At 41.5% G+C, this 16305-nt stretch overlaps 2 protein-coding genes across 4 annotated transcripts in view; both read right to left on the bottom strand.

Annotated features, from left to right (window-relative positions):
- Window positions 1-16305, bottom strand: part of emd (emerin) — a 163682-nt gene that overhangs the window by 5192 nt on the left and 142185 nt on the right. The gene's annotated exons all lie outside the window — the stretch shown is intronic.
- flna (filamin A, alpha (actin binding protein 280)) overlaps window positions 3612-16305 on the bottom strand; it is a 44690-nt gene continuing 31996 nt past the window's right edge. The window contains exons 29-48 of one of the 3 annotated variants that reach the window (XM_053318324.1): window positions 16113-16302; window positions 13182-13205; window positions 12410-12657; window positions 11167-11241; window positions 10391-10490; window positions 10158-10298; window positions 9930-10058; window positions 9618-9791; window positions 9309-9470; window positions 9013-9216; window positions 8757-8909; window positions 8539-8661; window positions 7621-7887; window positions 7388-7525; window positions 7010-7125; window positions 5870-6002; window positions 5573-5749; window positions 5263-5481; window positions 4959-5156; window positions 3612-4189 (exon numbers count right to left, since the gene is read on the bottom strand). In XM_053318324.1, the coding sequence (XP_053174299.1) occupies window positions 4005-4189; window positions 4959-5156; window positions 5263-5481; window positions 5573-5749; window positions 5870-6002; window positions 7010-7125; window positions 7388-7525; window positions 7621-7887; window positions 8539-8661; window positions 8757-8909; window positions 9013-9216; window positions 9309-9470; window positions 9618-9791; window positions 9930-10058; window positions 10158-10298; window positions 10391-10490; window positions 11167-11241; window positions 12410-12657; window positions 13182-13205; window positions 16113-16302 (3156 nt within the window). In that variant the 3' untranslated portion in view covers window positions 3612-4004. The remainder of the gene's footprint in view (window positions 4190-4958; window positions 5157-5262; window positions 5482-5572; window positions 5750-5869; window positions 6003-7009; window positions 7126-7387; window positions 7526-7620; window positions 7888-8538; window positions 8662-8756; window positions 8910-9012; window positions 9217-9308; window positions 9471-9617; window positions 9792-9929; window positions 10059-10157; window positions 10299-10390; window positions 10491-11166; window positions 11242-12409; window positions 12658-13181; window positions 13206-16112; window positions 16303-16305) is intronic. The other 2 variants (XM_053318325.1, XM_053318326.1) reach the window with 2 other exon arrangements.

Raw genomic sequence — 16305 nt, 5'->3', positions numbered from 1 at the left:
TCAGAGGGCTGATAGATACTTTTTTTACGCAATAGAGAGAAAATAGAAAGGAAAGAAAAGAAGGAATATATATTGTTTAAATAGAAATGAGAGAAATAATGACTTTACCTTTGTAGAAGTGTAAAGTGTTCCTGGTTGAGAATGTGTCTGAAGGCAGGACGAGGTTGAGCAGGATTCAGCAGTGAAGTGGGCGTAACCTCTGGCAACATCTGGACGACGTAACATGGCACAGTTTCAGATTATAGAGCAGACCTACTACGTTCCTGCTCTGCTGGTTTAAAATAACGTTTTCTTGCTGCAACTCCAGTTAAAGACAGTCATTTTTTACATGCTCTGAATTCTTAAACAAACTTTACAATTCCACTACTTGCACTTAAAAACAATAGGTTACCTTCAGGTTTATAAGACCGCTGGAACGCAGCAGTTCATCTGATGCTCAATGTTAGAATAGATCAATGATATCATATTAACCCTTTATTGGGCAAATCATTATATTTGGTAACTTCTGTAAATATCCCAAAATATCCTTCCTTCCTTCCTTCCTTCTTTCCTTCCGTCCTTCCTTCCTTTCCTTCCTCCCTGCCTTCTTTCTTCCCTTCCTCTTTTCCTTTCTCCCTCCCTCGTTCCTTATTTCCTCCGTACTTCCTTCCTTTCCTTCCTTCCATATGTCCTTCCTCCCTCCCTCCTTCTCTCCTCCCTTCCTTCTTTCCTTCCTCCGTCATTCCTTCCTTCCATCTGTCCTTCCTCCCTTCCTCCCTCCTTCTCTCCTCCCTTCCTTCTTTCCTTCCTCCGTCCTTCCTTCCTTCCTTTCCTTCCTTCCATCTGTTCTTCCTCCCTCCCTCCTTCTCTCCTCCCTTCCTTCTTTCCTTCCTCCGTCCTTCCTTCCTTTCCTTCCTTCCACCTGTTCTTCCTCCCTCTTTCTCTCCTCCCTTCCTTCCTTCTTTCCTTCCTCCATCCCCCTTTCTTCTTCCTTCCTTCCTTCTTCCTTCCCTTCCTCCCTCCCTCCTTCTCTCCTCCCTTCCTTCCTTCTTTCCTTCCTCCATCCCCCTTTCTTCTTCCTTTCCTTCCTTCCATCTGTTCTTCCTCCCTCCCTCCTTCTCTCCTCCCTTCCTTCCTCCATCCCCCTTTCTTCTTCCTCCCTCCCTCCTTCTCTCTTTCTTTCCTCCCCCCTACCTTCCTTCCTTCCTTTCTTTCCTCCGTCCTTCCTTCCCTTCCTTCCTTCCTTCCTTCCTTCCTTCCTTTCAATGAGTGTCCTATAAAGGGTTAACTTATTCCTCAAGGAAAACAAGAATGTATCACTTCTATTTATTAAATAAAACTTTCAACTGTCATGTTTTATACCTTAACAGGGGCTTTTATGAGTTGTATCTCCACCAGGATATTCATACAATCATACAATCCAAAATGCATCATAAAATATTTGTGGAAATGTTTTACTTCAGGTGCAAATGAGATAACTGGTATCATCAAATTATGTTTTTTTTACATCTCATTTTCCACTCCTGCCTGTTTAAGGGTTCAATTATATTTTTAATTTATCACACAAATAACACAATCTAAAGAAGTTGGGTGTATCAATAACATTTCTGCATCCAGTGGATTTCCTTAAATGTTCATAACAATTATACATTTATTTTTTCCTCCTCTTTTTAATGAGTTTTTAGTAAGATCTGCATTACAAAATAATTGCACTTGTAAATTATACATTTATTTATTTGATGTATTCTGGGATTGATGTGGAACATGGATGTGAAATGCAGTGTGGGACTTTGATGATGATGATCATGACTGTGATCATCCTCAATGCTTTGAGACCTGTTTGTATACATCTATGCATCTATGTGTGTGGTTTTCTGTTCATCTTCATGGTTTTTGCACGTGTGTACAAACCAAATATAGTTGACAGAAACACAACCTGCTACTACAGCTCAAACAAATATGACCCACACATAGTTTAAAAGAAATATCAAACATTATTCCTCCTTTTTATTAGTGAATTCAAAACTGATTTGACAGTCTCTCTCTGAAGCTGTTAGATCAGCATTTAGACTTAGCAGAAGACTCTTGAGAAAAAGTTGGTCTTAATTATAGAATTTAAACAAACAGCTTCATGAATAAAGCTGACCTATTGCTCAAACTTCAGTGTAAACCATGTGTTCAAAGGTATTACGTAAGACTTTCCATAAGAAGTGCTCTCCTGCAGCGGCCTCTGGAGGTAGAAACTGAGTCAGACCTAATAAGGAGTCATCTTTCCAGGAAGGGCGTTGGCTGCACACTCCAGTAATGTACACATTCTAATCCCTGGAAACTTCTATGCCAACATTCCTTCATGCTTTAAAGTTACCTTGAACTTCACATTTAGATTAAAACAATATAATGACTACATGTAAGGACACCGATGAATTTGATCAATTTTATGTTTGATTTGTTTTGTATTGGTTGTATTTTGGATGGTAGGAGACACAAAACACACAGCCATTAGATTGACAGAAAAATACTTAGACAATTTTATTGTGTATCAAAATACTGTCTTACAAACACTTTTAAAGCCTTTTTTTATTTAGGACAAGATTTTTTTTTTGTTCTGAAATATTGGTTAGGCACAAAGTGAGCTGGAAGCATGAAGGGAGGGGCGGGTGGCAGCTGAAGGGGTGAGATACAAACACTGAGCAGAAAAAACGAAGCAACATCTGTTCTCTTTTTTGTTTTTTGGTTGTCTTTTTGTTTTTTTGTAAGGACGTGACAAACCACAACATCATCTTCAGCCCTTCTGTCCAGCACAACTTTAGAAACTTCCCTTTTAAAAACCTTTTTTAATTTATATTGCAAAAAGTTCCTTAACTCAAAAAGTGACCCGACGCAAGAGCCGCCCGTCGCGTTGACGTCACTCTGAAACAGAGGCTTTCTCATAGTTTTACAACCCAATGAACATGCAGAGCACATGTTGGTGTGTGAGTAAAGCTACTTGTGAAATGTGTCTTTCTCTTTTCACATGTCACCCTACCTTTCTTCTCTTAACTACTCCAAATCCATACTACGGTTTAAAAAAAAAAAAAAAACAGCAGTGCCTAAAACTGGATCTTACTAGCAGCAGGTAAAACAACCGGGGTTAGTTAAAAAAAAAGAATCATGAACAACACACGCTAGAGTGGACTGGGCCAGTGCTGAGCATTTACTGAGCATAAACACTAAAAAAAAACGACCCCTATATAAGTAACAGGCAAACCGCTTAGATGACTTTTACATGGACAATTAAAGGTGTCGCACCAAAGAGTGTAAAAGAGCTCTTTCACACATTTTTACATACAAACCAATAAGGTCGAGAGGGCACGGTACTTCTGACACTCTTTGGCTAAAGTCCTGTGATTGTTCATATAGAAGCCTGCATAAAACTGAATCCATTATTTATGTGAATAAGTGTAACTCCTCCAGTGTAAACAGTAACCTTCCATCCAATGCTAGGCTCAGTGAGGCCAAAATCTACTGCTGCTACACTAAGCTATTCTTTCATTCTACACTAGTTCAGACTGTGTACTAATGTCCACTTACAGTATGTCCATGACTGGAAATGTAATAAGCCTAAGGCACAATTGACTGCTAGTTTACAGTAATAAAAAAAAAAAAAAAAAAAAAGGTGCATCTTTCTCCTCCCGAGAATTTACTGAAGGACACGATTAGCGGAAGAGTTAATAACCACGATGATTGACGGGAGTGTTTCGATGTTTATGTGTTCGTCTTTGGGAGATAATAGTGGACTGGGTCATTAACAGTGAAAATGTTTGTTTTTAAAAAGACATCTGGACACATACATAATTCTGGCTGAGGGTTCAATAGTTACAAAACAAGGCAAAAAAATTTTCTTTTAATAATTTGTAACACATGGGAGGGATTTAGAGCTGTAAACAATGATCGGTTAGATTCTAAATAGATTTTTTTCAGTTGTTTTTAAACAGTGGTATCATAAGTTTCTGATTGTGAAGCTGGGAGGGGTTGGAGTTTTTTTTTTAGACAGTGATGTGGTAAGGGCTGCCGGGGATGTGGTCATCACCCCACTTGACCACTAGGATGTACTCTCCCTTCTCTTTAAGCTGGTAGCTGACGTTGTACAGACGGTTGCCCAAATGTTTCACTAGGATCTCCTCGCAGGGGACTTTGGGACCGTCCACACCGACCAGAAGCATGTTACGACCTGTGGATAGAGACGAAAGAGATGAGTATCTACATCAGTATGTGATTGGTAGTTTACTGCCATACTGTACTATTAAAATATGGCATCAAACTGGTGCCTCAATCCTGAGCTGAAGTTAAATTTGGAAATGTAATAGTTTACAGATGACTAGTTTCTAGTTATTTAAAATGTAATAACTATTTCAATGACTTCAAAGTCATGTAACTTATTACATTTGATGACTTTTCTGTATGTTTTCAGCTGTTAGGGTAAGTGTTACCATTAAGCACCAAAATCTAAGTTGAGCTGTTTTTCATGGATACTGACATGATTTATAAGAGAGATCATTTCTTATAAAGAAACATTTATCTCTCATTTAAAATGTATTCATTAGTTCATGTAGATTTTGGAATATAAAATAAAGATATTTGATGAGAAAAGTCAAAAGTCTGACATGATCTTAATTGGTACTGTGTGTAAGCCCATGTGTGCTCCAAATAAGCCCACGTATGACTTATTTATGAAATATAAAAAAAATATTGATTTCAAATCAATATTCAGTTCATTGTTGAACTGAATGAAAGAGAAGTAAAAGTGAAAAATGTACTTAGAGTAAACGAATACCTATTTTGTATACTTTTGTATCTCCAATTGTTATTTGCGTTATCATTTCTTTACAAAGTAGAATTCATAAGCTGGCAAAAAACAAAGATCTCCCACTCAGGTTTGTGACATTATTATAATTCCATTCAGTCAAAGTCTCGCAGGCATAGTTTCCCATCATACACACCTGCTTTGCTGCAGTCCACACTGAAGCTGTTCTTCTGTCCGATGAAGCCCTTGGTCAGGCCCAGACCTTTAGCCACCACCTTGCTGGCATCTGACTGGGGTGGAGCACCTGCCTGAGAACAGCTGATGGCACGGGTCAAAGGGTCAACCATGACAGACGAGGTTTCATGCATACTGTGGCTGGACACGAGCTTGGTACCTGGAAGACAGAGAAGAGTTTGTTCATTTTAGAGACATTTATATTCAGTATTTATCATATTTTTCTCATTTTATATCAAATCCATTACACTCAAGATCTTCCTCACCAGTGATCTTGGCTTTGAAGGGGCTTCCGACGATGTGGTACGGGCCGCCGTATTTGATGGAGATGAGATAGTTGCCAGGGGCCATTGGGGTGTATGTGACCCTGTAGCCCTCGGGGCACTCCACACAGTCCATCTTCACCTTGGAGGGGCCGTCGATGGTCACGGCCAAAGCTCCTGGGCCAGCGTTGCTTGTGTTCACTATAAACTCACATGCAGTTCCTGCGAGAAAACAGCATAGAGGACGAATGAGTGGATGATGATGATGGAGATTTTGTTTTCTGTTCCACTCTATAGAACGGCAGTGTGTTACCTGTGGTGCCTCCCTCCAGCCCTGCTCCATATGCAGACACCATGCCAGGGTCTCCAGCCTGGCCCGTCTCTCCAACGCGGATCTTAAACGGACTACCAGGGATGTGACTTCCATTGAACTTCACATCAATTAGATAGAGACCATTCTCTCTGGGGATGAACCGCACTGCGTACTTATCTATACAAACAGGAGGGCAAACATAAGGAACATGGAAAGATATTCTCTCTCAAAATTCTCTAACATCATTTCAGTGGAGTCAGGAGTTCAGATGAGTTTCGACGCCCTCCTCGTGGTTACCTTGGTCGATCTCAGTGACGCAGCACTCCTCGAGTGCTCCAGATGGGCTGTGGACCTTTGCGTCAATCACACCCTTCGCTCCGTTAAGGCTGACAGCGAATGACGCTGGCTGGTTCACCTTCAAGCCCGACTCCTGCTCGACAACACATACTCACACATTCAACACTGTATCACCATTATTCAATAAAGCAAATGACTATAGAATCCAACTTTTCTCCTGATGGTGCTGTTCAATATTTAACAGCATCGTTATAGCGACAATTGTTACTACTATTTAGCTTACCTGGGGGTCGCTAACAAGGCTAAAGAGGAGGGCTGCACAGTGAAAAGGCAGAGAAAGAGAATGTTTGTGTGAATTAAACAGAAACTGAAGAGGACAGAGAGAGAAAAAATGTCCAAAGTGTATCTATGAGTGTATTTATATGTGTGAGTGTGTCAGAGCTGTGTATGGCAGGGTGTATCTGCCTGTATGTAGAAATGAATGTGCATTTATGAGGGTCAGTATTGTATGAAAGCCCATTTCTGGCCTTCTCCAGTGTTCCATGTGCTTTAATGAGTGTGAACAGTGACAGAGAGGAGAAACAGCCCATGTCAGACCTCTTTAACCCTTTAGCGCCCCGTGTCACTTTCAAGAGGTGGGAGGCTGTTGGGAGCCTTTAGAATGAGGCACGAGAAACACACACAGTCCTCTAGTATCCCAGAAGCCCTTGCACTGCCCAACAACGCAGCAGCCGCTGATCCTATTCCTGGAGCTCTGATCTCATTTTATACTATAATCACCCTGGCAACTAAGACTTTCACTACTCTGCTATTTATTTAAGACCAACCAAAATATTTCATTTAACTTGTTAAATATACTTTTGTTACCAAGTCCACACTATCAAAATCCTTCTGATCTGAAAATATTTGTCTACTTTGTAAAACAGTAATAACTGAACATTAAACTTTTAGAAGTTATGTCTAATTATAAGTCTCTTGCATTGCACTGAATTGTACAATAAACAGACTTTATGACTTTAATCCCATATAGTACAAAAAGTCTACTGCTTTGTTGCTCTTCAGCTTGGCTGCTGCATTGTGGGCAGTGTACTGTGGCCTGGCGTGTGCGCACACGGATGTGTGTGTGTCTCAGAGCCTCACCTGAAGACTGGCAACAGTAAGGCGACGGGCGTCATCTGACGGTGAAGCCACGGGGACGATGAAGGGGCTGTCAGGGATGTGCTCCTCATTGAAACGGATCGACACCTCGTAGTCTCCTACAGGACGATTAATGTCCAGTCAGAGTCACTCAGACATGAACACAAATATAAACACACTAGCAGGGTTTCATAGCACACTTACACGCATCAGAGTTTACCATTAGGAGACAATCAAGCATTTATGCTACGTTACCAACTGCCACACATGGAGGATAGTAAAGCAGCTTTTAACAACATAATTGATTTGAATGTATTTCAGTGTTTTTAAAGAAATATCCAGCATGCTTTCAGTTTTTACTTTCCCTCTCTCCTCTCTTACCAGGCTCCTGTACGATATAGGACACTCCGCTGGAGCCATCCTTGCGGTCCTCAAAGGCAATTTCAGCCTTGCTCGGTCCCTCCACAGCAATACTAAGACCTCCTGCTCCAGCCTCCCTCGTCCAGATACTGAACTCAGCTGAACACAACGCAGGGGCCAAAACAGTGTCAGGTCCAGCATGGAAAACAACAACATCTCAGCACACACAATAATAATCCAGGTAATAGACCAACCTGGCACTCCAGCCTCTGCTCTCTCCAGGCCGGGCCCTCCAGCACGGACCTTATGTGCGCCTCCCTCTCCCAGGGGTCCGACGGTGAACTGGAACGGGCTGCCAGGCACGTGCACGCCGTTGTACTTCACGCACACTGTGTGTACGCCGGTCTCAGTGGGGACAAAACGAATGCAGTAGGTGTTGTTCTCTCCCTCCATAATGTCAGCCTTGTGAATCTGACCAGATGGGCTGGTCACCTGAGCTGTCATGTCTGCTATGCTGATCTCTGAAGAGGCAGAGAGACAGATGTTTGAGTCATTGAAAACATATGCATAAAGTGAGACTATAGGACTTTTGTTAAACAGCACTACAAGTAGCACTTACAAGATAATTGCCTGTAAAATATATCCTTTTATTTCCTAAGACTATCTTGAGTCAGTTGTTAAAAGGAACAGTTCGACCTACTAGCACCTCCAAAGATTATACATTGTATCTAGTTTGTTTGTATAGACTTAAAAACCAAAGTGTAACAATTTGTGCTTTTACTGGAGCTTATTTTCTATACTATTTCAACCAGCAAAGATACCAGAAGTATTTACTGTATCTGACCAAGAAACAGTCCATAACGCCTTGTAAATGCCCAAACTAAATACATATCTGTAAAATGCAAACATGTAGTTTTATAGTTCACAAGTACAACCTGTCATTTGGCAGAACTAAATTAATGCTGAAAATAAAAATAAATATAACTTTACAATTAGAATAAGTAAAGAAGCGGATTCAGTAATGTTGGTTACAGAGCAACAATTTACAAACTATACAAAAAAGAAGTAATTTCTGTGGCAGTTACACATCTAACAAGGCTCACAAACAGAATCATAATGAGGAGTTGATTTCTACCACAGTGTGCAGTGTCATTATTTCCTGTTTTAGTCACCTGGGATCTTGAGGCTGAGGTCGCACTGGCTGCCAACATTGGCGACTGATGCTGCTCTCTTCTTCCTGGTAATGCTCTCCTTCATCCTGCCCTCGCCTGTTACCTTCACTGTGAATGCACTCCCTGCACACACACACACACACAAAATCATTTTCAGTTTAGTTATTCAGAACATCATCACTCTGTTCTGTAATCTGTGGATATTTTAGGGTAAGCACCTGGAACGTGTTGGTCAGCGAACTTAATGTTGATGATGTAATTGCCAGGTTCAGTGGGGCAGTAGGTGACCTTACAGGTGCCGTCCTCCTGGTCCTCAGTGTTGATGTCCACTTTACTGGGTCCCTCAATGGACAGGCTCAGACCGCCATAGCCTGTATGGAATGAATAGTGAGTTGAAATATCAAGTCTGGATGCCTAAAAAATAAAATGTAACAACTCCTTTACAAAGCGCAAGTATTTTTATCAAGCGTGTACCAGCATCACGAGTGTCGATGATGAACTCGGCGGGCTCAAAGGTCCTGGCCTCACTCAGGCCCCTCCCACTGACACGCACACGGCTGGCATCACCGATCTCCGATTGGTTGATCATAACAGAGATGGGGCTGCTGGGAATATGACGGCCGTTTTTCTTGATGTTCACCAGATGTTCTCCAATCTCCTTAGGAACAAATGAGATACCTGCAACAGACGCACGCAAAGGGTTAAAAAAAATATAACAGCTACCGAGCAAACAGCCTTTCCAGTCGATTTCTCCTCGCTCACACACTCACCAACATGTCCGTTACGCAGCATCTTCAGCAGACAGGGCTCCTCGCGGCCTGAAGGCGTGGTGAGCGAGGCGGTCAGCTGGCTGAGGTCCAGCTCACCGATGTCCAGTGGAATATCTGCGGCAGATCCCACCTTCAGATGGGACATCCTCATGGAGTCATCACCTGGAGACACAGCAGTGACAGCCCATTAGGTTCTACTTACTTTTTGAAGGGTTACAAAAAGATCAGATCAATGTTGGAATTGTGTCTATGTGATGGCCTACATATTCTCAGTAAATTACACAAGATTTTGAGGATAAATGATATTACCAGTAATCCTAGCAGAGAAGGGGCTGCCAGGGATGTGCTTGTCATTGTATTTGACCAGGATGCTATAGTCTCCTGGCAGGACAGGCAGGTAGGACACAGTGCATGTCCCATCCTGGTTGTCCAGACAGCTGATGTCGGCCTTGGATGGACCCTCGATGGCCAGAGACAGACCACCTACATGGACACGACATGAACAGATGGTGTTTTGCGATTACACTTGTCATTTTTAGCCTTCTCTTCTGTTTCCTTCTTTAAGTCATGACTACTAAACATTAAAAGTAATCAGAAAGTATTATAGAAATTGCAACATACCCTCCCCAGCATCCTTAGTGTTAACAGTGAAAACAGCAGGCTTGTTGACAGTGCCATGGATGAGGCCAGGGCCATAGGCGCTGACATTACCACTGTTCATGTAGTCCACATAGAACTGTAGGGGACTTCCTGTGAACGATAACAGATAGAGGAAAGAATGGTGAGTTGTGAAGCCGTTTTCCAAAATCCTCAAGGATTAGTGAAAAAGGTTCAAAAGGGATGGCGTACCAGGGATGTGGATTCCATCATATTTTATGTCCATCTCGTGCAGACCGGCCTCAGTTGGAGCATACTTGACGGTAACTGTGCCATCTTTGTTGTCTGTGATGTCAGGCTTGGCCACCTTGCCTGATGGCATTCGGACCTCACCTTAAGTTTCAGACACAAACATTAACAGTAAGATACAAGCAACTCAGAAGACATCAATGAAGACCAGGGTTCAATCTGTCTGCAGTCATTACCTGTGATCTCTCCCTTCTGGATGGTGAATGGGATAACCAGGTCAAACGGTCTCAGCCCTGCCACATCCAGGCCATTCATGCCCATTGGTCTGTCTGTCGCCTGGGAGACAGAGGGTGAGAAGTCAAGAACACCATCTTTGAAAAAGACTGCAGTGATGGGTGTGGTTACGACAACAGAACACAGTGCAGGATAGAGGGGTAAAAGCTTCAGAACACCAAAATAAACAAAAACAAAATGGGATGAGACAATCATGAGATGAAGTGACTGACAATGAAGGGATGACAATGGTGATCATGGTCGTGATGATGACACCGACACACACAACTGTGAGAGAGAGAATGAGATGAGGACAAAAACACTGGTAGGTCAGGGGAGAAGGAAGAAATATAGTTAATGTGGAGCAATTTAAATGCCCAGAATGATGATTTGCTTAAGTAAGTTGACATGGAGCACTGCTGAACTGTTTAATTTCAGAATTCAAACACTCAGGAGTGCCTGTTACTGTGCAGCTCTGTTGCACTTTCCATGTGTTTAAAGGAATCCTGGTTACGGGATGAACGGACAGAATGGAGGGAGTGAAATGAGAGAAAAAGCCCTCTCAGAGATGAAACACCTGCAATGAGAGACAGCAGACACTGACGCAGGCTGATGAAGGGAGGCCATGTGTGATGATGAAGATAAAAGGAAGAGAGGAGAGAGAGAGAGAGGGAGACAGAGGTTTTGTTTTTGTTTGTTTGTTTTTTTTTTGTTTTTTTTGTTTGTTTTTTTTAGGTACCCAGGGCTGTTGTGCGTAGTACTGGGGCATTTGGCTCTGCTGCATGAGCTGGTCTGATGGAGCTCCTTCCAGTGCCTGAGGGGGGGATGGGTAGGGGTGGTGTAGGGGATGGAGAGGGTAAAAAAAAAGATGGAAGGGATTGAAGGGGAATAAAACAGTAGTCAGAGTGATTTTGAATACATGTGGCACCACCAGGACCCAATCACGAAGCTTCTGTAGGGAGAAACAGTGTCGGCCAATACCAGTGTTTCATGAATACGTTGTAAGCCTCACTGTGTGGATGAGACTAGGATCATTCTCATATGTGCAAGGAAACATCAGGCTTGACTTAATTGCTTTCTTGTTCTTTGTAAAACAAAATTTAACAAATACACAGAAATAAATTATTATTTATCAAAAGAATGGTATCCAATACCAGGTTGGCCAATTGTCACTGATTTTATGATCCAACTATTTGAATCAGTAGATGTAAATATTGGTGTATCGCTAGTCTTTTCTGTAACTATAAAATTCAATCCTTATGTTAAGAAACTGTTTTATATCTACAACTCTTTAAGATGCACTTACTGTTGTTTAGGGCAACAACAATAAGTTAATTCATTGATTAACTATTTTGATAAATCAATTAGTTGTAATTATGTGGACATCCAAACTGAATATTTTGGCATACGTTGGACATTTCAGGATATCACATTGGGCTTTTGGAGGTTGTCAGGTTTTCAGTGTTTTCTGATGTTTTACAGTTCAAACAATCACAAAAGTAATCAGCAGATGAATCAATGATAAGACAGCCCCATTCTTCTTAAATTAATACTTAATGAAGTAAACATATGTATACCTCCACTAACCGTAATGGTGTTTAATATTGAGAGGGAAATCAAATTACATATCTGGCATGGTGACTTTACATTGAAATATCAGATAAAAAATATTGTTGGTAAACTGTGATGGCAGATTGCAAGCCCTGTTTTTTTCCCCTCTGAGATGTAGACAAAGAACAGTTGAAGGCTGCTTCTACTCTGAGCTCCCTGACTCCTTGTCCATGTCCTGACTCTGCCCTCAGGTTCATAATGAGTGATAATCACAACACTAACTACTGAATTCTGTATGATAAAGTGTCTTTGCTTTGCTTGCAGTGTTCTCATGAAGTCTGCCATTGCCTAAAAATAAAAACACTTCTGCAACTCTGTAACTTCGCCAACCTACCCTGTATAAATCAACGGTTAAAATGCATATCACTCACCGTGACTTGGAAGGGACTGTTGGGGATGTGCTCCCCTCCGAAACGGACGCAGATGACATACTCGCCAGGCTGCGGCGCTGTGTAGAAGATGTCAAATGTGCCGTCCTCATTTTCTACAACATCCACGTCAAGCTCTGCCCCCTCGGGCGTGCACACGCTGCATGTCACTTTGCCTTTACCAGCAGCCTTGGCATCCACAGTGATGACTGTCTGTTCGCCAATCTGGATGGTTGGGCCAACACCAGCGCCTGAAGAATTTAGAAGAAAGTCAGCTGTGACATATGTAAATTTTTTAAAATATTTTTTAATATCACATGAGACACTCCCTTTCACACACTCAACATTCAGCATGCACATTCCACAACCATGAGACCAGGTTAAAGTTGGATGAAATCCAGTCGTGTTATATCCATCAACTCTATATTGTTACCATTGATTCATGTTATTATCAAACCATTTCCATGTAGAACTGAAAGCTAGATTAGCCAACGTGCCATTCCACCATGCCATCCTGCCTACTCGTTAGTCCATTAGTCTGTCCAATTAAAAATATGAAAGAAGAAACAAACAGTTAGGAGACAGGAAGTAGAAAATGAGCTGGAAGGATAAAAAACCGTAGGGGAGAAAGAAACATAAGAAAAGATGTTGAGAAAGGATAGAGAGAAAATGGGAGATTCCGTTGAAAGCTGGTGCCACTATCCTCCATGCTAACAGAAAATAAAGAGACAGCAGAGCAGTTCCTCTACATTATAAAGTCATTCAGTAGGCTTACCTAAACCGTGACCGCCGATTGAGACTGATAATAGGAACAGTGAGAAGCAGGGGAGCGAGAGAAAAAAAGTGACAAGACAGTCAGGTGGGGGTGGGGGTGGTGGGAGGCAATAACTGTGCTCCAAACACTTGGATGAAAACAAACGGTGATGGTGGGTTGTGAAGCGGGGTGATGGTGTGTATGTGTGTGTATACAGCGGGGACTGGGGCGGGGGGGGGGGGGGGGGGGGGTGTGGGTTGTGGGGGTAACTGAGGAGCACAGCGAGGAATACAACATACCAGTGCATGAAAAATAAGATATGAGCAGCAGGTATGCTGACAGAACAGTTTTCACTTTCACAGATGTGAGTGTTGGTATTTGATCTCCTCTGAGGACTTTCAAAAAGAAAACTTCAAAAAAAAATTAATATGATGCTCTGACTACTGTGAATCGCATCAAAACTTGTACAGAATTCAATGTTACTGGAAAAAGAAAATACAGGAATAAATTGGTTTATTTTAAAGAAACAGTTGAACCTTTTAGGAAATGCACTTTGCTTTCTTGTCAAGGTTTAGATACGAAAAAAAAACAATAAAAAACATTAAAAAAAATAAATGTGGGTTCTAAAGATGAAGCTGTAGCAAGCAGCCAGTTAGCTTAGCATACAGACAGGAAGTTGAAATCGGTTAACAGCTAGCCTGGCTCTGTCCAAAGTTATAAAAATCCACTAGAACCTCTAAACATACCAATTTACACTTAATATCTTGTTTGTTTAATCAAAATTTTAAAAAAGGCCACAGTTTGTTGCTTTTATACTTGAGATATAACAGTTAGCTTTTGGTTTGGTATGACCACTAGCTTTTGGTGGATAATGTAAGCAAACCTTAATGTTGGCTAAGAGATATTGCTTTGCAAATTCGAGGCCGGCTCTACACAGGGGCAAGAGGGGGCAGAGCCCCCTTAAATAAATGTCTTGCCCCCTCAAATCAAAATTTTGGAAGTTGAGAAAGCACAATTTAATATACTCACACAAGTAATATACATTAGAAGTTGACAAAATATTCTACAGTAGCGGAAAAATCCGCCGAAAAAGGGACACACACGATAGCCTACAGTATCGGCTTCCCTCTCATCTCTCTGTCCCTCCGCTGTGCGTGTATTCACAGGCTGCCCAGCGCACACACACACACCCGCACACACCCCTCAGCCCTCAGTAAACATCCAATCACTGTTGCATTATGCAAATGAGCCAAGACGTACCCTGACAGTTGGTGTCAGGTTTCAGCACGGTCACGGACTCGTGGGTTAGACCAGAGACATTATAATAAGAGCCTTAGCCTTAGAAGGACTTTGGTTAGACATTGAAGGAGCAGCAGCGTTACAAGCATAGAGATGAGTGCCCACGTCCACTGCATGTGACAAATTGAAGACAAGTGACCTGTGTCTGACAGACCCTTTATACAGTCTATGGACGGGCCCCTACGTAAAGCCCCGCCCCAGGCTTTAGTTCTCTACTGTTTTTTAATAATCACAGCAGCTAGCAATACTGCACCTTTAGCATCAGGAAGCACTGATTCTCCTGCACCAGCTCCCTCCATCCCCTCAACAAGTGCTCCCCCAAAGCAGCATGTTAAGCTGCCAACAAAAAAACAGAAAAAAAAAAACAAAAAAAAAAAAAAAAACAGAAAAATGTTCTGCTGTATATCTGTTGTGTTTTATAAAATAGTTTGAGAAGAATTTTATTATTATTTATAAGACTACCTTTCAGTTTTGTAAATATTGATATAGTAAATATAGGTTAAAATGTATTTGAGAATTAGGCCATCCAGTTAAGATAAATGTTATGTTGTTGGTTGATAAAATCTGGATAAAGGATGTTTTATTTTATTCATTTATTTTATTCCCCACCCCCATGCCCCCCCCCCCCCCCCAATAGGGGTCTATTGGACACATAGACCCCTTTCAATGAAGGAAGCATCAATACTATAAGCACAGAAAAAAAGTGCTGGAGCATGACGTGTACACATGATGCCTCCTTCACATTTCTGACTGCCCCCTCATATATGCCTGTCTCGAACCGGCCCTGTGCAAATTACTCTTTGGTTTTCATTACATTTAAAAAAAAACAGACAGCATGTTAATAAGTGAGCTTTTGTTTCTCCCTGCTACTAGGTTTCTTGCTAAGCTAACAGTCTCTTGGCTGTGGCTTCATATTTAGCAAACAGATATAACAGTGATATCAATCTCATCTAACGCTCTTCAAGAAAGTGAATAAGTGCATTTCGTAAAATAAATTCATAATAAAATCATCTAAAATGGGAGAACAAGATTTTAAAAATACCATTTTCAGTGAAACCGTGTTCCCAAATTATTTTTTGTTTTGTTAATTGCTTTGAGAGATAACCACCAACTAATTTGTGTTTAATTAATAATAAATAGTTAATATGCCTTTTGCAGGTTGAGCACATTGAAACACTGTAAACTGTGTGAGAAGTTTATAATTTTTATTCAAGTACTTCAAAATAGGAACTATCCTCTGAGCTGCCCTCGTTTGCAAGATAACTCTGCTGACTGTAAAATGTGGTGAACAGCAGGAAGAGGCAACAACATCTAGATGTGTGGGGACATAAATTAAAAGTGAAAATCTGATCTGCCTCTGAAAAATATGGGTGTTTTTTGGTATAAGTAGGTAACCAAAAGTAAAAGGCTTCGTTATCCTGTCCAGAGGCATTCATGATGACTTATAATAATTGTGACTATATTGTGTATAACAGTAAATATCGTTACCATGCAGAATGACTTTTGTATAGGATGAGTCACTAGGATAATAAGGGACAGGAGAGAAATTTACCAACACAATGGATTTTGAGAAAATTGCCACTTCTGCAAGGTATGATGTTCCCAGTATATGACGACAAATGCATGTACAGTGGTCTAGCTTTCTGTACGTACCTGTGACAGTACACTTGCTGGCATCTCCTGTGGGCAGGGCCCTGATACGGTAGGGTGAATATGGGATCTCATCCCCTCCGTACTTAATAAGGATGGTGTATCTACCAGTCATGTCTGGCACATAGGACACCAGGTAGGTTCCGTCATGGTTGTCACGGATGTTGGCCTTCTTAGGCTTCCCCTCTGGATCCTG

The sequence above is a fragment of the Scomber japonicus genome, chromosome 4 (assembly GCF_027409825.1).
Source record: "Scomber japonicus isolate fScoJap1 chromosome 4, fScoJap1.pri, whole genome shotgun sequence".
Lineage (NCBI taxonomy): Eukaryota > Metazoa > Chordata > Actinopteri > Scombriformes > Scombridae > Scomber > Scomber japonicus.
This window is presented reverse-complemented; position numbering and strand designations above follow the sequence as displayed.